The sequence below is a fragment of the Rhinopithecus roxellana genome, chromosome 3, assembly GCF_007565055.1.
Source record: "Rhinopithecus roxellana isolate Shanxi Qingling chromosome 3, ASM756505v1, whole genome shotgun sequence".
Taxonomy (NCBI): Eukaryota; Metazoa; Chordata; class Mammalia; order Primates; family Cercopithecidae; genus Rhinopithecus; species Rhinopithecus roxellana.
This window is the reverse complement of record NC_044551.1, coordinates 166,113,319-166,137,440: the sequence shown is the minus strand read 5'-3', so window position 1 is coordinate 166,137,440 and position 24,122 is coordinate 166,113,319. Positions and strand designations below refer to the sequence as shown.

At 44.0% G+C, this 24,122-nt stretch overlaps 2 protein-coding genes across 6 annotated transcripts in view; both read right to left on the bottom strand.

The window, feature by feature from the left end:
- MAML1 (mastermind like transcriptional coactivator 1) overlaps positions 1–12,776 on the bottom strand; it is a 46,798-nt gene extending 34,022 nt beyond the window's left edge. Inside the window, 1 exon segment of the mRNA XM_030926725.1 lies at positions 12,144–12,776. Within this exon segment, the coding sequence (XP_030782585.1) occupies positions 12,144–12,479 (336 nt within the window). The 5' untranslated portion in view covers positions 12,480–12,776.
- Positions 12,777–14,648: 1,872 nt separating this feature from the next.
- The window catches only part of CANX (calnexin), a 34,595-nt gene continuing 25,121 nt past the window's right edge, over positions 14,649–24,122 (bottom strand). For 4 of the 5 annotated variants that reach the window (XM_030926720.1, XM_010380974.2, XM_010380975.2 and 1 more), the window contains 5 exons: positions 22,261–22,476; positions 21,497–21,616; positions 20,504–20,630; positions 18,816–18,895; positions 14,649–16,970 (listed from right to left, as the gene is read on the bottom strand). In XM_030926720.1, coding sequence (XP_030782580.1) covers positions 16,917–16,970; positions 18,816–18,895; positions 20,504–20,630; positions 21,497–21,616; positions 22,261–22,476 — 597 coding nt within the window. In that variant the 3' untranslated portion in view covers positions 14,649–16,916. The remainder of the gene's footprint in view (positions 16,971–18,815; positions 18,896–20,503; positions 20,631–21,496; positions 21,617–22,260; positions 22,477–24,122) is intronic. The other variant, XM_030926721.1, reaches the window with a different exon arrangement.

Below are 24,122 nucleotides of genomic sequence, written 5' to 3'. Positions count from 1 at the left end.
TTCCTTTATAGTTTATTTATGTGAGCAAGAATTTCTGGGATTTAAATTTACAAAAACAAAAACAAGAACTGAACTGAGAACTCTTACTTTGGCTACAAGTAATATTCCTCCATAATGACATGAATAAATCAAGGCAGGTAAGGGAGCCCTGTCTATCTCATCATGGAGGGCGTTTCTAATAAACTTGTACTTTTTTGCATAATAATTACTTATAAAAATTTATAATTCATGCATTGTTTTGTACTAAATTACTACAACTCAACTGGTTGAAATAAGAAATAGATGTACCAGAATCTTATAAATGCTACATATATTATTTTGCATGAATCAACTTTAAAAAGAGCAAAAGCAGCTGGGTGCAGTGGTTTACCTAAGGTCAAGAGTTCGAGACCAGCTTAGCCAATATGGTGAAACCCCCGTCTCTACTAAAAATACAAAAATTAGCTGGGCATGGTAGCTACGTGGGAGGCTGCGGCAGAATTGCCTGAACCCGGGAGGCGGAGGTTGCAGTGAGCCAAGATCATGCCACCACACTCCAGTCTGGGAGACAGAGTGAGACTCTGTCTCCAAAAAAAAAAAAAAGCTGCAAAGGATCCAGCTTAATGGTGAAAGTAAATTAATTTACAATTTTTATTTTGGCCGGGTGTGGCAGCTCACACCTATAATCTCCGCACTTTAGCAGGCCGAGGCAGGCGGATCATGAGGTGGAGTTCAAGACCAGCCTGGCCAACATTGTGAAACCCCATCTCTACTAAAAATACAAAAATTAGCCAGGCGTGGTGGCAGGTGCCTGTAATCCCATTACTCCGGAGGCTGAGGCAGGAGAACTGCTTAAACCCGGGGGAGTGGAGGTTGCGGTGAGCCAAGATCATGCCACTGCACTCCAGCCTGGGCAACAGAGCAAGACTCCGTTGTGAAGAAAAAAAAAATTTTTATTTTAATTTTTTATACCTATTTTTGTTACAAAGAAATGTGCTAGAATGATAAATAAAAGGCTTCCAAACATATATTATGTTAAAATAAAACATATTATGTGGGCTAAGTGTAAAAAGAATGCAAGTTCCAGGAGAAAAAGGAATTTAAAATTTCTGTTAAAGCATTCTTTAAACAGTTGATGAAAGATAGCATATCGCTAAGATATTCAGATTCCACTGGCTACATTTTAAAAACTGATGTAACCATTTTATTTTTAAATGTTAATATTTATAATTCTCTGGAAGTTATATGCCCTGCAACTATAAGCAGCACTTTTTTGCCCCTTTCTTCTTTTAGAATAGTTGATTCAAATTAAATATATGTAGCATTTATAAGGCTGTGTTACCTAAATGTATTATTTCATATATTTCATTTAATAAAACTGAATTATGGTAACTTAGTCTATAATTGATAAACAAAAAATGCATTATAACTTTTCATAAGCTTAAAAACTTAAGATGAAAAGTGCTAGGTGTCAACTTAAAAATGTGTGAGCAGAGGCCGGGCGTGGTGGCTCACGCCTGTAATCCCAGCACTTTGGGAAGCTGAGGCAGGCAGATCATAAGGTCAGGAGATTGAGGCCATCCTGGCTAACAAGGTGAAACCCCGTCTCTATTAAAAATACAAAAAAAAAATATTAGCCGGGCGTGGTGGCAGGCACCTGTGGTCCCAGCTACTCGGGAGGCTGAGGCAGGAGAATGGCATGAACCCGGGAGGTGGAACTTGCAGTGAGCTAAGATCACACCACTGCCCTCCAGCCTGGGTGACAGAGCAAGACTCTGTCTTAAAAACAACAACAACAACAAAAGTGTGAGGGGGGTTGGGCATGATAGCTCACGCCTGTAATCCTAGCACTTTGGGAGGCCGAGGCAGGCAGATCACCTGAGGCCAGGAGTTCAAGACCAGGCTGACCAACATGGAAAAACCCCGTCTCTACTAAAAATACAAAATTAGCTGGGCGTGGTGGCGCATGCCTGTAATCCCAGCTACTCGGGAGGTTGAGGCAGGAGAATCACTTGAACCCGGGAGGCGGAGGTTGCTGTGTGCCAAGATGGCGCCATTGCACTCCAGCCTGGGCAACAAGAGTGAAACTCCGTCTCAAAAAAAAAAAAAAAAAGCGTCAAGGGGTTCACAGTATTTCAAAATTATTTTGTCCAAACACCCCGTCTCAACTATAAGGCTTTTCATGACCTAACTCACCTTTCAGCCTTCAAGTCTCAAATTCAAAGAACTACTCACTATCATAATTTAGTGCTTTTGCTTAGTGCCCTAAAGGAAATCAAAGTCCTATTGAAAGCTTCTTGATAAGAGTTCATGTCTTCATGCATAGCCACATATTAATTTGAAATGTTCTTTCTTTTACAGATGGAATCTTTCTCTGTCACCTGGGCTGGAGTACAGGGACACAAGTTCAGCTCACTGCAACCTCTGCCTTCTGGGTTCAAGTGATTCTCCTGCCTCAGCCTCCCAAGTAGCTGGGATTAGAGGTGTGTGCCATAACGCCCAGCTAATTTTTTATGTTTTTTAGTAGCGACAGGGTTTCATCATGTTGGCCAGACTGGTCTCGAACTCCTGATCTCAAATGATCCACCCACCTCAGCCTCCCAAAATGCTGGGATTACAGGTGTGAGACACTGAATGTGGCAAAACATTTTTTTTTTTTGAGATGAAATCTCACTGTCGCCTGGGCTGGACACAAGATCTTGGCTCACTGCAACCTCCGGTGCCCAGGTTCTAGGGATTCCCCTGCCTCAGCCTCCTGAGTAGCTGGGATTACAGGCATGCGCCACCACACCTGGCTAATTTTTGTATTTTTAGTAGAGACAAGGTTTCGCCATGTTGGCCAGACTGGTCTTGAATCCCTGACCTCAGGTGATCCACCCACCTTGGCCTCCCAAAGTGCTGGGATTACAGGCTTGAGCCACCGCGCCTGGCCAAAAATGTTCTTAATAAAGCAAATTAAATTTGTTGGCCAGGTGCGGTGGCTCACACCTGTAATCCCAGCACTTTGGGAGGCTGAGGAGGGTGGATCACCTGAGGTCAGGAGTTGGAGACCAATCTGGCAAACATGGTGAAACCCAGTCTCTACTAAAAATACAAAAACTTAGCCAGATGTGGTGGTGCGTGCCTGTAGTCCTAGATACTTGGGAGGCTGAGGTGGGAGAATTGCTCGAACCCAGGAGGTGGAGGCTGCAGTGAGCCGAGATCACTCCACTGCACTCCAGCCTGGTGACAGAGGGAGACTCCGTCTCAAAGAATAAATAAATAAAATAAAATAAATTTGTTTAGCCAACATGTACAAATGCTCAGAGGGAAAAAAGAACTGTTTAGGCCAGTGTTCCTCAAATGTATTCCACTGTAACTTTCAATAGCCCATGAAATTAGTGTTCCATGGAACACCTTTGGGGAAAGCATCTGGCTAAAGCTTAAGATCCATCTTAAAAGTAAGTTCTCTCTCTTTTTCTTTTTCTTTTCTTTTTTTTTTTTTTTGAGACGGAGTTTCTCTCTGTCGCCCAGGCTGGAGTGCAGTGGCCGGATCTCAGCTCACTGCAAGCTCTGCCTCCCGGGTTTACGCCATTCTCCTGCCTCAGCCTCCCAAGTAGCTGGGACTACAGGCGCCCGGCAGCTCGCCCGGCTAGTTTTTTGTATTTTTTAGTAGAGACGGGGTTTCACCGTGTTAGCCAGGATGGTCTCGATCTCCTGACCTCGTGATCCGCCCGTCTCGGCCTCCCAAAGTGCTGGGATTACAGGCTTGAGCCACCGCGCCCGGCCCTCTCTTTTTCCTTTTTTAAGACACAGTCTCGCTCTGCCACCCAGGCTGTAGTACAATGTCACAATCTCAGCTCACTATAACCTCCACCTCCTGGGTTCAAGTTATTCTCCTACCTCTGCCTCCCAAGTAACTGGGATTACAGGTGTATGCTACCGCGCCTGGCTAATTTTTGTATGTTTTAGTAGAGACGGGTTTCACCATTTTGGCCAGGCTGGTCTTGAACTCCTGACCTCAAGTGATCTGCCCACCTCAGCCTCTCAAAGTGCTGGGAATACAGGCGTGAGCCACCATGACCGGCCAAGAGTCAATTCTTTAAATCCTTCCAAACTTCAACAAAAAGGCATCCCCCTTCCTCAATATTCTCATAGGCTTTAGCCCTGAACTTGGCTTTGCAATGACCTATGTATCATCTGCTCCTACTTAGGCTCCGCAGTACAGGTTCAGCATCTACCACGATTCCTGGCTCCAGCAGGACTTCAATGCTGGTTGAAAGAACCACCAACTAAACGCTGGGAATTGTGGAAAAGGCGTGGAAAATTCTCAGGTTCTTACTTTGGATGACTGGGTTAGGGAAAATACTTAGAAGGAGCATATGATTTGGTAGGAAAAAGGGAAAGTCCATTTTGGATATGTGGGAAATATATCCTGGAAATATGAAAATGTCCAGTAGACAGCTGGAAATGTGGATTTGAAATCTGGAAGACAGATCTGGACTGGGGATTTTGAGAATCTTATTACAGGTGACAAATGAAGCTACGAAAAAATCAATAAGATTACTCAGGGAAAAAAGAGTGAAAATGGTCAGGGATATAGTTGCCTAGGGAACACTAATATTTTTAAAGCGCAAAGAAAGTTTCTCAAGCCATAAAACTAGGAATTTCCCTTGAATACTCCCCAGTCTTGCCCCCAAAACAAAGCCATCTAGTCCAGCAACCCAGTCCTGCCACCTCTGCCCTCAGGAACTGTTCAAAACCCATCTCCTCTTCTCCAGCTCCACTGCTGCCTACCACTCGCCCCAGTCCTGGCATCTAGAGAGCTGCAAAAGCTTTATATGCATCCACTCCTGTCCATACCAGTCCTAGCACCAGAACAATCTTTAAAAACCTAACTAAGCTGGATCGGCCAGGCACAGTGGCTCACGCCTGTAATCCCAGCACTTTGGGAGGCTGAGGTGGGCGGGTCACGAGATGGAGACCATCCTGGCTAACACATGAAACCTGTCTCTACTAAAAAAAAAAAAAAAAATACAAAAAAAATTAGCTGGGCGTGGTGGCAGGCGCCTGTAGTCCCAGCTACTTGGGAGGCTGAGGCAGGAGAATGGCATGAACCTAGGAGGCGGAGCTTGCAGTGAGCTGAGATGGCGCCACTGCACTCCAGCCTGGGCAGCAGAGCGAGACTTTGCCTCAAAAAAGAAAAAAAAAAAACCTAAGTTGGATCACATCATGTTTCTGCTCCCTATCCTGCTACTGCTTCCCACCGCACTTGATCTGGCCCTATGTGCCACGCTACTCCAGACACACTGGCCTGCTTTCTGTTCTTCATGCCAGCACAGAAGGGTCCTGCCCCAGACACTTTGTACTGGTGGTGCTCTCTAACTGGAATGTTCTTTTCTAAGACTTTCAGCTGACTGACAGCCTCTCAATTATCAAGCTCAAATAAAGACATCTTAAGCTACTACTGTCATTTAGTATCACATTACTCTGCTTTTAATTTTTGCTTAGCACTTATTATAACAAAATTAACTTAAAATTATTGATCTCCTCTTTCCCCATGAGAGCAGAATTTTAATTTGTCCTATTCACTACTGTATACAGTAGTTCCCTTGGTATCCATGGGGAATTGGTTCTAAGACCCTTTGCCCAGCCCCACCAGGATACCAAAATCCAAGGATGCTCAAGTCCCTTATATAAAATGGCCTAGTATTTGCAAATAATATATACACATCCTCCTGTATACTTTAAATCACCTCTAGATTACTTATAATACTTCATACGACAGAAATGCTATGTAAATGTTGTCATATTTTTATTTTTTATTTTTGAGGCAGGGTCTTGATGTCACCCAGGGGCTAAAGTATAGGGGTACAATCATAGCTCACTGCAGCCTTTACCTCCCAGTCCCACACAATCCTCCTATCTCGGTCTCCCAAGGAGCTGAGAACATAGGTGCATGCCGCTGCACCTTTATAGAGATGACATCTCACTAGGCTGCTCAGACATCTCACTAGGCTGCTCAGATATCTTACTAGGCTGCTCAGATATCTCACTAGGCTTCTCAGGCTGGTCTCGAACTCCTGGGCTCAAGAAATCCACCAGCTTTGGCCTCCCCAAGTGCTGGAATTACAGGTGTGAGCCACCATACCCAGCTATATTTTTATTTTTATCCATTCTCTTCTCTTCTCTTCTATTCTAGAGATGGAGTCTTGTTACATTGCTCAGTCTGGCCTAAAACTCCTGAGTTCAAGCTACCCTCCCACTGCAGCCTCCCAAAAGTTCTGAGATTACAGGCATGAGCCAACATGCCCAGCTGCATTTTAAAATTTGTGTTGTTGTTATTTTTTAACTGTTTTTTCCTAAAAAATATTTTCTATCTACAATTGGTTGAATCCGCAGATGCAGAATGCACAGATATGGAGGGCTGATTGTACTCTGGCCTACAGCAGGCACTCAAATATTTGCTGTATGAATTAATAAGCGAAAATAGGAAAGAGACAGAGAAAAAACATCAGAAAGCTGAAAAGGAAATCAGAAGAGAGAAGCTAAGAAAAGGAAGAAGTCACGAAGAATGACTAAGATGCCAATGAGGCTGGGTGTGGTGGCTCATGCCTGTAGCTACTCAGGAGGCTGTGGTGGGAGGATCACTTGAGCCTGGGAGGTTGAGTCTGTAATAAGCCATAATGGTGCCACTGCACTCCAGCCTAGGCAACAGAGTGAGACCCTGTCTCAATGGCAAATCCATCCTTGGTGTCCTTTATGGAGGCAACTTCAGAGGAACAGAAGAGGTGGAAGGCATATTACCACGGGCTAATGAGTAAATGAGAAGTTCAAGTGGGAAGGGCAAAGGGAAGGAAGAATATGGAATACTATTTTGACAGTGAGAAAACACAGGACTTGTCAGTGTGGAGAATATTTGTTCATAATTTCAAGCTGAAGGAAAGACTCAGTTGGGAAGGGAGATACTGAAGACAAAAAAGGAAAGAGGGTTCTAGACAAGGTCTCAGGCATTACAGGAAGAAATGAGATCCTAAAGCCACACTGATGATCTTTTTAACAAAAACTATCCCATATGATTACAGTACAGTATCTGTTTTATATTCAGAAATATCTACTTCCTGGAAATAATTTGTTATTTTGTAATTCTTGCATGCATTTGGTCTACAAAATTAACAGCTTTCTTAACTCTTAAAAGGTACACATGGGGTGTTTGGGAGCAGAGAGCTATGAGGTGTGCAGCACACTCTCAGGTGGTTCAGAGAATCAAAGTTTGAGAGAGAGAGAAAGAGGCAGAGAGTGGGAGAGAGAACGTGCAAATGATAAGGCAAATGGGGCACAACAGTGACAACAGGTAAATCTAGGTAGTGGGTATCCAGATGTTCTTTGTACCAAGCTTAGAGCTTTTCTCTAAGTTTGACATTATTTACAAATAAAAGGTTAAAAAAGAGAAAGAAACTTCACACACCTAAAACTAAGTAGAAAAGCAACTTCCGGCCAGGCAAGGTGGGTCACACCCATCTCTACATAAAACTTTAAAATCTAGCCGGGCGTAGTGGTGCACACCTGTAGTCCCAGCTACTCAGGAGGCTGAGGTGGGAGGAACCCTGGAGCCCAGGAGTTCAAGGCTGCAGTGCCCTACGATGGCGCCACTGGGTGACAGAGCCAAACTCTGTTTCAAGAAAATGGGAAAAAAAATGAAAACCTAATAGACTCATTCCTTGAAAATTAGAAGCCGGGCATGGTGACTCACGCCTGTAATCCCAGCACTTTGGGAGGCTGAGGCGGGCAGATCACCAGGTCAGGAGATCGAGACCATCCTGGCTAACATGGTGAAACCCCGTCTCTACTAAAAACATACACAAAATTAGCCAGGTGTGGTGGCGAGCACCTGTAGTCCCAGCTATTCAGGAGGCTGAGGCAGGAGAACGGCGTGAACCCGGCAGGTGGAGCTTGCAGTGAGCCGAGATCACGCCGCTACACTCCAGCCTGGGCAACAGAGCGAGACTCCATCTCAAAAAAACAGAAAAAGAAAAAGAAAGAAAGAAAATTAGAATAGAGAAAAAGCCTGAAACAGTGTTTCTGATTCATCTCTAACAGACTAAGCTGATAGTGGCTAAGAATTTGCTGTGGTGGGATATCCTGAGAAAACAATAACCTGAAGTGAAGTAAACTCTAGCAGTGAATCTGATCTCTTCTCAGTTGTACAAATGTGCTGCGGGTAGTAACTTTGAAACGACCGCCAAAAAGTATACAGTTCACTTGGAAAAAAATTAAGAACTTATCATATTCCTTATGTAAGAAATATTAATGAGATCAAATACATGGAGTTGTCAAAAATAACAATGACTAAGAGGTACCTTCTTTCCATCTGTTTGTGCAAAGCTGTTTTCTCCAAGCCAAAATCCTATATACTCAAGGACTCTCTTCCCCACTGAATTGAAGGAGCCACTGTTTTCTTAATGATACGTATCTTCTACTCCTATGACCCCATTCCAAGACCAAAGAGATGAGCTAGAATAACTTGGAGTCCAAGTGGAAAGTGTCCGTCTTCCTAGCAGAGACACAGAAAAGCACATCTAACTGTAGAGTTTAAACTCAAGAAATCCATAGATCAAGGTTTAATGTGATAAAAAGACATCACCTTAACAGGGCACATCTGATTAAGCTCTGACATTAAAAGGAATGACTGACAAATTAGATTCAAGTTCTAACACACTCAGAATTAATTTCTCTTCAAACAGCATGCCCAGTATCCTCCACTGACTCAGGACTAAAAAAAAATCAAACAGGGTCTAAATTCTTAGAATAACTTTAAACAAAAATTGAATCATTACTAATATACCTTGTTTTTTTTCTTTTATTTTTATTTGAGACAGAGTCTTCCTCTGTTGCCCAGGCTGGAGTGCAGTGGCACGATCTCGGCTCACTGTAACCTCCATCTCCCAGGTTCAAGTGATTCTCTTCCCTCAGCCTCCCGTGTAGCTGGGACCACAGGCGCACATCACATGCCCAGCTAATTTTTGTATTTTTAGTAGAGATGGGGTTTCACCACGTTGGCCCGGCTGGTCTTGAACTCTTGACCTCAGGTGATCCGCCCGCCTCTGCCTCCCAAAGTGCTGGGATTTACAGGAGTGAACCACTGCGCCCAGCCCCCACTAATATACTTTTCAAGGAGGGTTCAAAGCAACTATTTGTGTATAAAACTATGATTTTTATGAGCTTTCATTATTTCCTTCAACTGCAATGACCACAAACTACTCTCACAAGTCCTTCCTAACACAGGCCGAGCGTGGTGGCTCATGTCTGTAATCCCAGCCACTTGGATCTACGTGGTAGAGGTTGCAGTGAGCTGAGATGGCCCCACTGCACTCCAGCCTAGTGACAAAGCAAGACTCCTTTTAAAAAAAAAAAAAAAAAAAAAAGGACTTACAAGAGTTGTTACTCTTGAGCCATGAAAGGAGGCTCATGAAGTTACATCATCTTGCTTGAGGTCAGTGTATAGGAGGAGAGATTACTGAGTAAAGCACTACCAAGTTTATATTAATAACTCAACAAACAGGCACTTAAGATACACCTAAGATGTGTACTACCCAACTGTGAGCCCAAGCCCTCCCTGCCTCCAAGAGCTGACAGTCTAGTAGGAAAGATGTGACCTAAAGTAGTAAGTGATCATGTGCTAAAAATAAATAGCACAGACCGGGCACAGTAGGCTCACACCTGTAATCCCAGCACTTTCGGAGGCCAAGGCGGGTGGATCACAAGGTCAGGGGTTCGAGACCAGCCTGGCCAACACGGAGAAACCCCATCTCTACTAAAAATACAAAAATTAGCTGAGTGTGGTGGTGTGCGCCTGTAATCCCAGCTACTCAGGAAGCTGAGGCAGGAGAATCGCTGAGGCAGAGGTTGCAGTGAGCAGAGATCACCACTGCACTCCAGCCTGGGCGACAGGGCGAGACTCCATCTCAAAAAACATAAATAGGTCAGGCATGGGGGCTCACGCCTGTAATCCCAGCACTGTGGGAGGCTGAGGCGGGTGGATTATCTGAGGTCAGGGGTTTGAGACCAGCCTGGCCAACATGGTGAAACCCCATCTCTACTAAAAATATAAAAATTATTAGCTGGGCCGGGCGCAGTGGCTCAAGCCTGTAATCCCAGCACTTTGGGAGGCCGAGACGGGCGGATCACGAGGCCAGGAGATCGACACCATCCTGGTTAACACGGTGAAACGCTGTCTCTACTAAAAAATACAAAAAACTAGCCGGGCGAGGTGGCGGGCGCCTATAATCCCAGCTAGTAGGGAGGCTGAGGCAGGAGAATTGCTGGAACCCGGGAGGCGGAGGTTGCAGTGAGCCAAGATAGCGCCATTGCACTCCAGCCTGGGCAACAGGGCAAGACGCCATCTCAAAATAAATAAATAAATAAAATAAATAGCACAGACAATATGTTTCCTAAATGTTTTGACAAAGGAGATTCTTAGTGCTGTGAGTTAGGGTGGTCAGGAACTAGCTTTAAGGCAGAAGAAAGAGATAAGCTGGGACTGGCAGGGTGGCAGGATTCTGAAAGGCATGGAGGAGGGTCCCACAGGCAGTCTTTAAATTTATGAAATACTGTATTTTCAAGTCCACACTCCTTTCTTTTTATTTTTAAAAGAACCCTGGGGGTGGCAGGGTGAGGTGGCTCATGCCTATAATCTCAGCACTTTGAGAGGCCAAGCTGGAAGAAAGGATCACTTGAGCCCAGGAGTTCAAGACCAGCCTAGGCAATATGGTGAGACCCCCATCTCTAACAGAAAAAACTTTTTTTATTTAGCCAGGCGTGGTGGTGTGCAACTGTGGTCCCAGTTACTCAGGAGGCTGAGGCGGAAGGATTGAGGAGTCTTGAGCCAGGGAGATTGAGGCTGCAGTGAGATATGACTGTGCCTCTGCACTCCAGCCTGGGCAACAGAGTGAGAGGAGGGCCGGGAAAGAACGCTGGGAGATAATAAGCCTAACATGCCCCTAGTTTACAGATGACAAAAGTGAAGATGAGAAGCCTTGACCAGTTGACAAAATAAGCAAGGAAATCTGAGTGGTTTTTTCCCCTTCTAGCCCAGCAATCAAGTCTAGTGTGGAAGAGAATGAGAAATATAATTCAACCAGAGCAGAGAACCTGTGAGAGACATTAAAAGATAGGTTAGGTCAGACTGGTCCCAATTGCCAAACCAAAGACTCTGAACTTCATCCCTTCAAGCAATAGAAGGATTTCTAGCATTTCGAGAGGAAGGGAGAAAGAAACTAGATGCCTAAAGACTGGTTAGTTAGCTAGGGACGGGCACTGCAATAGCCCAGGTGAGAGATAATAAAGGTATGAATTTAAAAATACACAGAACAAACTAGATTTTAACATTTGTTTTAAACTAAAATCCCCAAGAAAACCGTTGAAAAATCTTGTCTCTTTTGTAAATCTGTTTCAGGGAGAAAAACCTCTAACCAACAAATTTCAGGAACATTTACTGAGAGCCCAAAGGGAGTAATAATTGACCAACAATCTAACATCATTAGAGATTTTAAACAGGCCTGATCAATTAAAACTAGAATTGTCAATAATACTGCAGGAATCTCAAGTTCACAAAGTTCAGGCTACCGAAACAAGGAATACTTATATGCAACTCACTGAACATTTTACTAAGTTTTCCAAAGATTTCTTGATTTTCCATTCAGGGAAGTTTGAGTTGGTCAACCGAAGGTCGACTTATTTCCATATGAAAGCCCTGACCCTGCTTATAGCACAGGATCTTGTAAAGGGCAAGGACCCAATAAACATTTGCAGAATAAATGAGGCCAGGCCTACGCTGCAGGAACTCCCTCCATCACAGGCAACTCGAATGCTAGTCTATTTCGAAAAAAGATCTCAACATCCTGGAATGAAGTCTGGAAGAAAAACCCTCCGGTTAGCGTTCGCCAGCCTTCCCAGGTCGGGCCTCCCGCAAGGCCCTCACGGTGCTGTTTTCCCAAAGTAACGCCACCGTGCTACTTCCCGAGATGACAACCTCTCAGCTCCCTGCCATGTTACTCTCCCTCCAGCCAGATCCAGGAGTCGCGGACGCCTGGGGAAGTCTCCCAGCGGCCCGATCCTCGTCAGAGGAAGCGTTTTCGGGAGAGGGGACTGCCGCCCCGACAAGTGCCTTCCCGCGCCCTACTCACCGTGGCCGGGCGGCCGTGCTCGGGGCCGTCAGCGGCGTCCAGGCGCGGGGCCGGGGCGGCGGGCGCCGGGGCCGGGGCGGCGGGCGGCGGGGCCGGGGCGGCGGGCGGCTGCCTGTGCTTGCCGGCGCGCTTGGCCTTAGCCTGGATGCAGCGCTGATGCAGGGCGAAGGTGTGCTGGCGCTCCAGCTCCAGGCGCTCGGGCGACACGGCCTCGTAGCGGGCCTCGCAGGTGCTGTGGTGGCGCCGGCACAGCTCGATGCGCCGGCGAAGGCGCTCCATGACCGCGCTGTGCCGCGGCAGCGCGAACTCCGCCATGGGGCAGGTGGGCAGCACCATGGGCCGCGGGCTGCACGGGCCGGGCCTCTCAGGGCCGGCTGGCACTGCGGGCTTCGCTCCCCGCGGCTACCCCTGTACGCCTCACGGCCGCGCCATGCCTCCGAGGGTAGCGGAGCGGGCTCGCGCGCGGCGGCGGGTTTTCCTCCTGCCCCGCTCGGCCCGACCCCCAGCCGGCGCTTGCTGCCCACCTCAAGCCTCGGCCTGTTCCCACCGCCCCGGCCCCATTGTTTTCCGCGCTACCTCCGCGGCCGCCATCTTAAAATTGTTTTCGGGCCTCTCCGAAGAAGGCGGGGCCTCGGTAAGAGACCTAGTGCGTCACGGCTGATGAGCAGGGGCTCCGGCCAATCAGAGAAGGAAGAACCGGCCGCCCAAGGGCGTGGGGACGAGCACGCAAGAGGCGCGCTCGGGCTCCAGAGCGGTATTTAAAAGGTACTCTCAAGCGAAGGGCGGAGGGAAGCCCCTGGGCGGGCCTTAGTCCTGGGGGCGGAGCTAAGCATGACTGACAGGAGTCCGTCCAAGAGGTGGCTATTGGTTTCCTGCACGTCGCCCGCTGAAGGCAGGTCCTTCCGGCTCCCCCGAGGAAACGGGAATCTGGCAGGCCGGTGCGGCGCAGCTGGCCAGTCCCCGTCGCCCACCTGGCGGTACAGAGACTTTTCTTTTTATCTTTCAAATTTCGACTTTGATGAACTCTAAGTAACCATGCTATTTTAACTTCAGCCGTTTTACTTTGACCTTATTCCTTGTATCCAGCCCCATAATTGGTCAGAATCGTCTAGTGAGCTGGTAGTTTCCTCTTGCACCATCCCGAATCACTGGTAGTCAGTTTCCACCTATTTATAAAAGCCCGAGCAAGTTTCCAAAGTGCAGTATTACTCACTACTTAAAAAAAAAGTCCAGAAGATGTGAGCAAAAGCATGCAGGAGTCCAGCTCCGTTAGAGGGAACTGGAAATGCAAAGGATGACGTTTCACTGCAACCTCCGCCTTCCGGTTCAAGCGATTCTCGATTCTCCTGCCTCAGCCTCCCGAGTAGCTGGGATTACAGGCATGAGCCACCACGCCCGGCTGATTTTGTATTTTTAGTAGAGACGGGGTTTCTCCATGTTGGTCAGGCTGGTCTCCAACTCCCAGCCTCAGGTGATCCGCCCACCTCGCCCTCCCAAAGTCCTGCGATTACAGGTATGAGCCACCGCGCCCGGCCAAATACGGTCCTTTAGGTAAAACTGAGTTACTCAACAAAACCAAACCAAGACAAATTATGCCCCATAATTAAAACTAATAGGCAAAGGGGAGTAGAGGGACTGGAGCAATGAAACAGTTAGTACTAAAACTAGGTAGTGTGATGCCAAAGGATATCAGGAACTCTAGATATTGGCACTCTAATTGCTAAAAGGTTAAGCAGCAGGTGGCAGGAGGCTGCACACTGAGATACACCATCAGTAGCTCAAACATTTGTTACTCTAGCTTTTTAGCTCATGAGGTTTTATTTTAAAATGAAGAGAACAGTCAAGTATGTCTTCATACAAACGCAGCAGAAAAATACAAATACTAATGTTTTAAATGGAGAAGGTGGGCCACCAAGGCAAAAGTGCCATAATGCAGTCCAGCTTTTTTTTTTTTTTTAAGCATTCAAACATAGAACTTTTACACCAGAACTATTTCATTAATAGAAAAAATAGTAACTAGGAGCACTACATTCTGTGTACATACTTTTCTTCAGTATGTAACCTAAAAATTTAATAGCACATAAAAAAACTGGGCTAACTTTCAACAATATCCCTGAAGTATTTAAGTATACGTAAAATATGGAGTCTGATTCTGAACAAAGAATTTTCTAATAAAAATTTCAAAGTTCAGTGGTTCCCCTAAGTCTTAAAGAATATTATCTACAAATTACCAGTAGCATTCCCTCCTTTTCTGAGCTGCTGTCCACACTATTATACAACAAAAACTACTGCACTGCAATCATGTGGGCAGGAAGAGGAAAGGGCTAAACGTAAGAGACTGCATCAAACTCATGTGGTGAGACAAAGTCATTATTTCACTGTCCATAATAGTTTCTGCATATTAGTGAACTTTCACATAGTGGCCAATTAAAGGAAGATCAACCCATTTGAACATAGTAACACACACACATTGAAGGTTACTATGAAGAAATTCAGTCAAAAGCAGACAGTTAACACAGGGCTTTAATGTAACACCATTTAGTAACGTGACAAATTGAAAAGTGAGGAGTACTTTGTGGACAAGAAAATGGAGGAACACATCTGATGGAGAGTGGGCATTTGACAACAATGGAACAGGTAACCAGCATGTAAAATCATAATATAAGTGTCTTTTTAAGAGCTGGAAGCTGCTGCTGGTCTTTCGTTAATATGTCAGACATTTAATCAGGAAGCTGGACCTTCAAAAAAAAACTGAAAAAAGAACCAAGAAAAGGCATTTTTGTTTTGAACAAACTTTACTAAATAACCCTGGAAAGGCAATGAACGATCTGACAATTTAAGCTCTAATGATTTAAAGCTCAGCTAGAAGAAAGTGAGGCGTGACATATACTGTCAACGGAGGGTGAAGGAGGCAGATTTCTGGAAATGCAATGATCCCACACATTTGCTTCAAGGAGAAACCTGTAGACATATTTTCAGGTCTTGCTAAGTAACAACTGTTTATTTGTAATCAATACATCTGGGAAAGTCTGCTATGTAGCTAAGGTCACTGTGACCACAGACCAACAGATGAAAAGGAAAAAGCACTGAACATTCAGCAAGAAAAATACATCCCATCCTCTAAAGAATTTAAGTGAACCAGTTTAAAAAGAAAAAAAAAATACAAACAGCCTTCATCTTTTACAAATATATTTCCTTCCCAATATCTTCCCAATATAAACACTGTGGAGTGTTTATATAATCAGTGCAAGGAACAGTATCATCGGTACATTTGAAAGCCTCTAAAGAACAACTAAAGCTAAAATAACATCTAACTCTGAATACGTTTCAGTGTAGAGTAATAACAACATTATTACACTATAGTGGTGTGGGAGAGGCTCTGATAGCACCCATCTGCATTCCACATGAAAAAACAAACCTAAGATCACTTTAAAAAATTCTACAAGCCACATTAAAAAAAAATTTGAACAGGACTGCTTTATTGTGTAATTTATGACACAACTGTTACATGAATTGCAAATGAAGGCTTAAAATATTTAGCAGCTATAAAAAAAAATCAGATAACTCATGCTTCATGTCACTCCTCCCACAAATACTTCTAGTCTGTTCAACTGCAGTCAATTCTGTATTGGCTCACCTGTGAATTAGACTTCTAAAGTCTTTACACAGAGTAAAAGAAATGGATAAAAATCAAAGATTGTATTCTATTCTGTACTTTGACCCTGGAAAGGTATGGGTCTGCTTAAAAGAAAGAAGAAACATACACATAATCACAATAAAGCTTAACATTATGCAGGGCTTATAATCATTTTCAGCAACGGACTGCAAGCTGCACTGTGAAGAAAATGCATAGCAGAGGAGAAAGCTGGGGATTTGAGGAAATAGGTAAGGAAAACAGTGTCAACACAGTGGAAGAAGTGATGAAGACATTTACTCCGGAGCTCACGTGCCATGCCCTGCTAGCATTCCTTAACAAGCCACCTGCTCCAGAAGGCCACAGCCTGACCCTCCCAAGTGCAGTATGAATGCCCAAGTGCCACATGAAGCCACCTCCTCCACTACCTGCAAAGCTGTCTGGGAACTGAGCTACAGAACACACGCGCTTTCTGGTCTAACCAACATCAAGTGAAAAATTTTTTTTTCTTATATATCTATTTTTAATACAACTTAAATGCAACTTTTATATAAATTTGGGCTTCTATTCAGTCCCTCTCCTCAGTTTCCTTAGGAGGAACTGAGTAATGGAAGCAAACAAAACAAGATTATAACCACAAATGACTGCACTTTAAACGTGATTATCAATTTTGAGGGACAGAGATGTGAATGTTTTACAATACCAAACTTTAAAAAAATTCTATTATAAAAACTGCAACTCATCTCCCTAACATTTTTAAATGATGGTATTATGTTTGCACAAACAGATTAATACATTAAATTAAGCCAAGATCTTAAAGACTGGCAAAGTTCTATCATTCTATTTTAAAAAACAAAGATGTTAAAAAAAAAAAAAAAGTTAGTTTGCCTCATGTTACATTTCACAACCATTATGTTAAATGTTTTCTTTTCTACAGAAACAGGGTCCTTTATATCACAACTGCAAGTATTTACTGCTAGATGTTTAAAGTTACACAGACTAGTGTTCAACTGGAGCCTGCTGATGGTGATGTCTTGAAGTTTTCTGAATTTCAATCTAAGGTGTGCCGGGTCCTCTCCTAGGACCACTCTTGCAGGGGGTAGGGAGAGGAAATCACAGATCAAGCTCTTAAGATTGTTTCACTCTCTTCGTGGCTTTCTGTTTCTTGGTGATCTGTTCAAAATTTCATCCTCCTATTGATTGAAAAGAAAAGAAATTCACTATAATTAGCACATTTAAAACACAATAAAAGTTCACCATATTTTCAAGATCAGCCAGGCTGAGGGTAACTTATTTGAGGAAAAAATGAGAAAAATGATTAGAAGAAAATGCACCAAGAAGAATGGTTGTCTCAGAGGTGGTGGAATTATTCCTACTTCAGTTTAGTCTTTATTGTTTTCTATCAGCATCCACTTTTCTCAATCTAACCCATAAACGTATTCTTAAAAAAGGATCAGACACTGTGGTTTCTTAATCTTGCTTAAGTGATTTCTTAATCTTGCTTAATCCCAAACAATCTACTGGGCTATGGCACACTCGCCCCAGTCTGAGGGTAAGAAACCAAGGATTCATGAAGATGGAAGGCTATCCAAGTAGACTGACTCCAAGGCTGCTGCTCTTTGTACTCTATCACAAGTTGCTAAGATTGTAAACTACCCTATGAAAATATTCCTTTTTTAAAAAATGCACCAGCAACTTTTTAACATGTGAGGCAGTTAGGGGGAAACATGGTCTCTACTTTTAAGAACTGCATTCTAGTTAAGACAGAACATATCCATTGAAAATATACAAAAGATACAGATAGCAATGACCTTTATTAATAGGAAGGCAGAGTTGTAGCTGGAAGTAAAACCTGAGGAGAGCTTTCCAGGAGAGACCAGACTGAGACACAGAGGTGCTGGGAGAAGGACTTTAGTAGGCAATGGTACAGACAATGACTGTTCCCTTTCTCTCATACTCTATATATCCAATCTACCACAAAACCAAGATCCAGAACCCTAACTAGTTCTCATACCCTCTGTTCCTCTCCTGTCACCCTTTGTGGGGCCACCATATCTTTCCTAGATGATTACAGGAACCTCCTAACTGGTCTCCCTGATTCTCACTGGTATACAGGAAACACAGCAGACAGTCATCATCCTGTGACAACTGTGTCCAGTAGCCTGTGATGGTTGCCTGCTTCACTAGGAGGGAAAGCCAAGTCCACACAACAGCCTGTCTAACCCGGAGCCTTCTCCACCCTTCTTTTCTCCACTCTGTCCACTCACCATACTGGCTTTGTAGACCACTTTAGGCCCTCAATACTGGCTGCTCTCTCTGCCTGGAATGCTCTTCCCACTTACATCCCCATGGAAAAGTTCTCTATCTCTTTCAAGTCTTTGGTCCAGTGTCATCTTTCGAGTAAGGTTTTTAACATGGTGACCCGCCCTACCTCTAGCACTTTTAATACTTTTTCCTGTTTTAATTTTTCATAGTTTCTGACTTCCTAATATGCTGTATTGTTTACTTCCTTACAATGTTTACTGCTCATTGCCTGTTTCCCCCAAGTAGAATTTAAGCTCCCTAAAGGCACGGTATCTTTGTCTGTCTTATTCACTGACAATGCCTACAACAAAATGGGCACTCAACACACATCAGGTAAATGAATGAATGAACCAATCTATGGATAACGGGGACAAAAAGTTTAGAACACAGTGATTTGTATAAGAAATTCTTTTCAGGGCACTGTGAGGAGAGGCAAATAGACTGTTAATGACCTGAAGTTTCCTTCTTAGCAAGCATTTTATTATCCCCCTACAACCTTCTGCTTATTCCAGAAAATCATTTTCAGCTACAAAGATACTTTGGAGAGGCAGACGTAGCTTAAAATTATCAAACAAAACACTGACCGGTATCACAAAGAATTCCACTTCAACAAAATTGGTTTTAACAGAACTTTTACTGCCATAAGCCACTGTAAACTACCCTATTGAAATATTCCCTTTAAATACATGTACCTTAAACTTGGAAAAACAAAATGTGTGACCCCTTTCCTTTACCTCTGCTTTAGGTTTTCTGTCTTCCTCCTCTTGACTGACAGTGCCACCATCTTCTTCAGCATCACTTTTCTGTTTCTCTTCTAAGGCATAAGTTAAACAACTGAGCAAAACCTGACTATTTTTGGTGATTATACATTAGCATTAGAACACATCTCTAGATCTACGACCCTTTTTTTTTTTCTTGAGATGGAGTCTCGCTCTGTCACCCAGGCTGGAGTGCAGTGGCGCGATCTCAGCTCACTGCAACCTCTGCCTCCAGGTTCAAGCGGTTCTCCTGCCTCAGCCTGCCGAGGAGCTGGGACTACAGGCGCCTGCCACCTCACCCGGCTAAATTTTTGTATTTTTAGAAGAGACGGGGTTTCACCGTGTTAACCAGGTTGGTTTCGATCTCCTGACCTCGTGATCCACCCGCCTCGGCCTCCCAAAGTGCTGGAATTACAGGCGTGAGCCACTGTGCCTGGCCAACAAATTTTTTTTTTAAGAGACAGGATCTCGCTGGGTGTGGTGGCTCACGCCTGTAATCCCAACACTTTGTGAGGCCCAGGTGGGAGAATCGCTTGAATCCGGGAGGCAAAGGCTGCAGTGAACCAAGATCACACCACTGCACTCCAGCCTAGGCAACAGGGCCAGACCACATCAAATATATAAATAAGTAAATAATAAATCAGCTGGGCATGTGGTCCCAGCTACTTGGGGACGGGGGAGGCTGAGGTAGGAGGATCACTTGAGCCTATAAGTTCGAGGCTGTGGTGAACTGTGATTGTGCAATTGCACTCCAACCTGAATGACAGAGTGGGACCTTGTCTTAAAAAATAAAAAAGAGGCCGGGCGCGGTGGCTCAAGCCTGTAATCCCAGCACTCTGGGAGGCCGAGACGGGCGGATCACGAGGTCAGGAGATCGAGACCATCCTGGCTAATACAGTGAAACCCTGTCTCTACTAAAAAATACAAAAAACTAGCCGGGCGAGGTGGCGAGCGCAGGAGAATGGCGTAAACCCGGGAGGCAGAGCTTGCAATGAGCTGAGATCCGGCTACTGCACTCCAGCCTGGGCGACAGAGCAAGACTCCGTCTCAAAAAAAAATAAAATAAAATAAAAAATTTAAAAATTAAAAAAAAAGAGGCCGGGCGCAGTGGCTCACGTCTGTAATCCTGGCACTTTGGGAGGCCGAGGTGGGCAGACCATGAGGTCAGGAGATCGAGGCCATCCTGGATAATGCGGTGAAACCCTGTCTTTACTAAAAATACAAAAAAATTAGCCAGGCATAGTGGCGGGCGCCTGTAGTCCCAGCTACTCGGGAGGCTGAGGCAGGAGAATGGTGTCAACCCGAGAGGCAGAGCGTGCAGTGAGCCGAGATCGCACCACTGCACTCCAGCCTGGGCGACAGAGCGAGACTCCGTCTCAAAATAAATACATACATACATACATACAAAATAAAAATAAAAAAGAGAGAGAGAGAGACAAGACCTCACTCTGTTGCTCAGCTGGAGTGCAGTGGTACTATCCTGGCTGACTACAGCCTTAAACTCCTGGGCTCAAGCGATTTTCCTGCTGCAACCTCCCAAAGTGCTAGGATTATAGGCTTGAGCCACCATGCCTGGCTAAAAACAATCTTTAACTTGACTGTAAAGGTTTAACGACATCGTAGGGTCTTGGCTTAAAGCAGATTTTCTGGACTCTATTTCTTACCAAGTTTCTCTTCTCCCTCCTCCTCCTCATCTCCCTTGTCCTTTTCCTCTTCCTTCTCTTCTTCTTCTTCCTTCACATCTGGCTGAGGTGCATCAGTTTTCTTATACTCCATAGCACTGGTCTGTTTCTGAAATGTTCCCCAAAGTACAATTTTGTTTACATGTTCAGGTATTATGTTATATAATTCCTGAATGCCTACAGGCAAAGTTCTGTTCCAGGCTGTATACAGGGATAAATATATAGAAACGAATAAGATGTAATTCCTACCCTGAAGAGTGTGTGTGCACATGCGTGTGCGTACATGCGCTTGTGTGTTTCAAGGTAGAATAAAAACAAAAGGGCCAGACAGGAAAATTCGGGTCAAAAAAAGGTGACTGAGGCACAGATACAAAGAATAGTGTCAGAGGATAAGGCTGGAAAAGGAACTTGGGATCCAGTTACAAAGTGCTATGAATGCCAGATGAAGCATAATCCTCATTTAGTAGAAGTAGAGGGCCAAAATAAGACTTCCTTTTTTTATGATAGCACATGCAAAAAAGGCTAGACGAGAAAAACTAACAATAAGGCTGTGGTACCCCAACATACTGTTTTCAGAGTGGGGAAGGTGAAGGCAGAATGGATAATGAGGAATCAAAGACTGAATTTCAAAGAATAGAAATAGGTATGCCAGCAGGAAAAGCTGATTATTGCCCAAGTGACTAGTTTTATATCGAAGTTTATTGTTTTTTTTTAGAAAGCCACTGCCGAACATTATGGAGAGTAATAGATTAGGATAAATAATAAAAGCAACTAAGGGGCTATAAATCCTGTTCCCATCTGGGCACAATAAATGGCCACTGAGGAACAGTAAGTAAGGTTTCTGAAGTCATCACCAAACATGGCTCAGTCATTACTGAGCCACTACAAAGAAAACCTCAGGCAACATTTCTTAGTTATTTTTAATAATCACCAGAGTGATGTCTCTAAAAGTGATTCTAAAAACAAACTTCCTACCTTTCCAGAACAGCAGAAGAGGATAACCAGGAACACGGGCAGGGCTACAGTTAGAATATAGACCACCCACAGCCACGGGCGCTCTTCAGCTGCCTCGATCATCTGCCCCACAACGCCTGGCTGGAAAACAAGACAGGACTGGCTAAAAGTTCCGGCTTTTGACACCAAACATAGACCGCGTTGTTCTTCCACAGTTTAATTATGGCACGGCACTACACAGGAGCTTCTTTTTCAGAGAAAATGTTCATTAAATGTAAAAAAGAAATTAGAGAAAGCCTCCATCCTCTTGCTCTCCTTATAATCATGGTGATTTCACTCTCATAGGTGCAGAAGCTGGCTTCTACATCACCTGCAAAAGGCTCCCCAATCTCAGGGTCCAGTGAATTTCTTATCTCAGTATCCCTGGCTCTCCAATTCTTAGGGTGGCCACATGACCAGTTGTTTGACAATTCTGTATGTAGTGTAAACCGAGATTCAACATATAAGAGTGCATTAAAATATAGCCTAAATGACAAATTTTGAAATATATACCCAGATAATAAAAAAAAAACCCTGAACATAACACAGGTAGACTCTAAAGCCACTACATTAGACTAATGAAACCATGCCCCAAAGCCAATGTTGTGTCTTCTACATGCATATATATGGTTGTACTTTTTATGCCAATATTGCCAAATGAAGAAAAAGATAAACCTTAACACAGACTTTCACAAAATAACAGCTCCTTACAATAACATACAAATGCACCAGCAGCAAACACGAACCTCAGCAGCCCCATCAGCAGCTTTCTTCAGGCCCCATCCATCATTGGCCCAGTCATCTACTACTCTTCGATCAGCACAAATGATAAAGTTGTCAAAAAAAATGTCAGAGGTCATGGACCACAGCTCCAAACCAACAGCACTAAAGGGAGTCATTCTGAAAGGCTCCAGGTCTTCAAAGAAATCTGGATTTGGTATTTTCCTGGGTTTCCAGATTCCCTAGAAAAAAATGTTTTAGAAAATGATTTCAGATAATGATCAACAAAAGTTTGTGGTGAATCTACTGTAAGAGAAATTTTGCATGAACAATTGGGAGAAATGCCAACTTCATGAAACTTGAAATAAGCAACAGGAAAATAAATAATAAATGCTACAGATTATTTTACACACTCTGCCTCTAAGATTGCAGGACTCCAACTACTTCCAATTTCTACTATCACCCATGACCTTGGTCCAAACCAACCCCTCAAGTTCCTGGCACATTCAACAGCCTCCACTCTTACCAGCTGCTAATGAGAATGGGAGCGTAAGTCAGTACATACTTCTTCAGTGGTGATTTAAAATAAAACATACATGATCATCAACCAGCTATTCACTTCTAGATAACTACCTAGAGAAATACTTACAACATACACCCAGATATGTACAAGGATTATTACAGCAGCAGTGACTCTGAAAGCAAAAGTGACAATCCACCTAAATGGCCACCAACAGGAGAACTAAAGGGCAACTTCTTTTTCACTGCAACCTCTGCCTCCTGTGTTCAAGTGATCCTTGTGCCTCAGCCTTGTGACTGAGCAGCTGGGACTACAGGCGTGTGCCACCATACCCAGCCAATGTTTGTGCTTTTAGTAGAGATGGTGTTTCATTACGTTGGCCAGGCTGGTCTCGAACTCCTGACCTCAGGTGATCCACCCCCCCTCAGACTCTCAAGTGCTGGGATTACAGGCGTTGAGCCACTACACCCGGTCTAAAGGGCAACGTTTTTAAAGTAAAATTTTTATTTTATCTTATTGCTTGACTACACAATTAAAAATACATTCACATAACATCTTTAAAGACTATGAGGAAAAAAAAATTTACAAACAGAAAAACATATATTAGTATATGTATATATACATAGACTATGCAAAGATCCTGCTGCAATGTTTTCACAGTATCAGAGCAGCTTCTCCTGTTTCTCTATATCTATATACATATATTAGTATATGTATATAGACAAAGTAAAAATTAATGATTATAAATAATTTTAATTGCCACTCTTTGTAGAGATTATAAATAATTTTACTTGACTAGAAAGATAAAAAGAACAAAAGTCTGAGGGTGTACATTTCTGCATGAGGCCCAAAGCTTCACAACCTTACTACTTGTATCCTTACCATCTCCCCTTTGGGCCTCAATCTTTTTATAGTTGCAAGCATTGAGGCCAAGCAGTGAGCTGACTTGTAGTCAAGATGCCGACTCATACCCACAGTCCTCTACCCACCACGTCGCAGACTGTCCAGACTCAGCTGTGGATCCTATGGCTGAAGCAACCCTGGCACCCAGGAGCAGGGTACCCAAATCAACAGTTTTCCATTTTTCTTTTCCTTCTGTTTTTAAATATAGTTACAAAGGAATTATGAAAGTTATTCTTGGCTAGGCACAGTGGCTCCCGCCTGTAATCCCAGGACTTTGAAGGGCCGATGCAGGTGGATCACCTGAGGTTGGGAGTTCAAGACCAGCCTGGCCAACATGGTGAAACCCTGTCTCGACTGAAAATACAAAAAATGAGCCGGGTGAGGTGGTGCACGCCTGTGCTCCCAGCTACTCGGGAGGCTGAGGCAGGAGAATCGCTTTAACCCAAGGTGGAGGTGGCAGTGTGC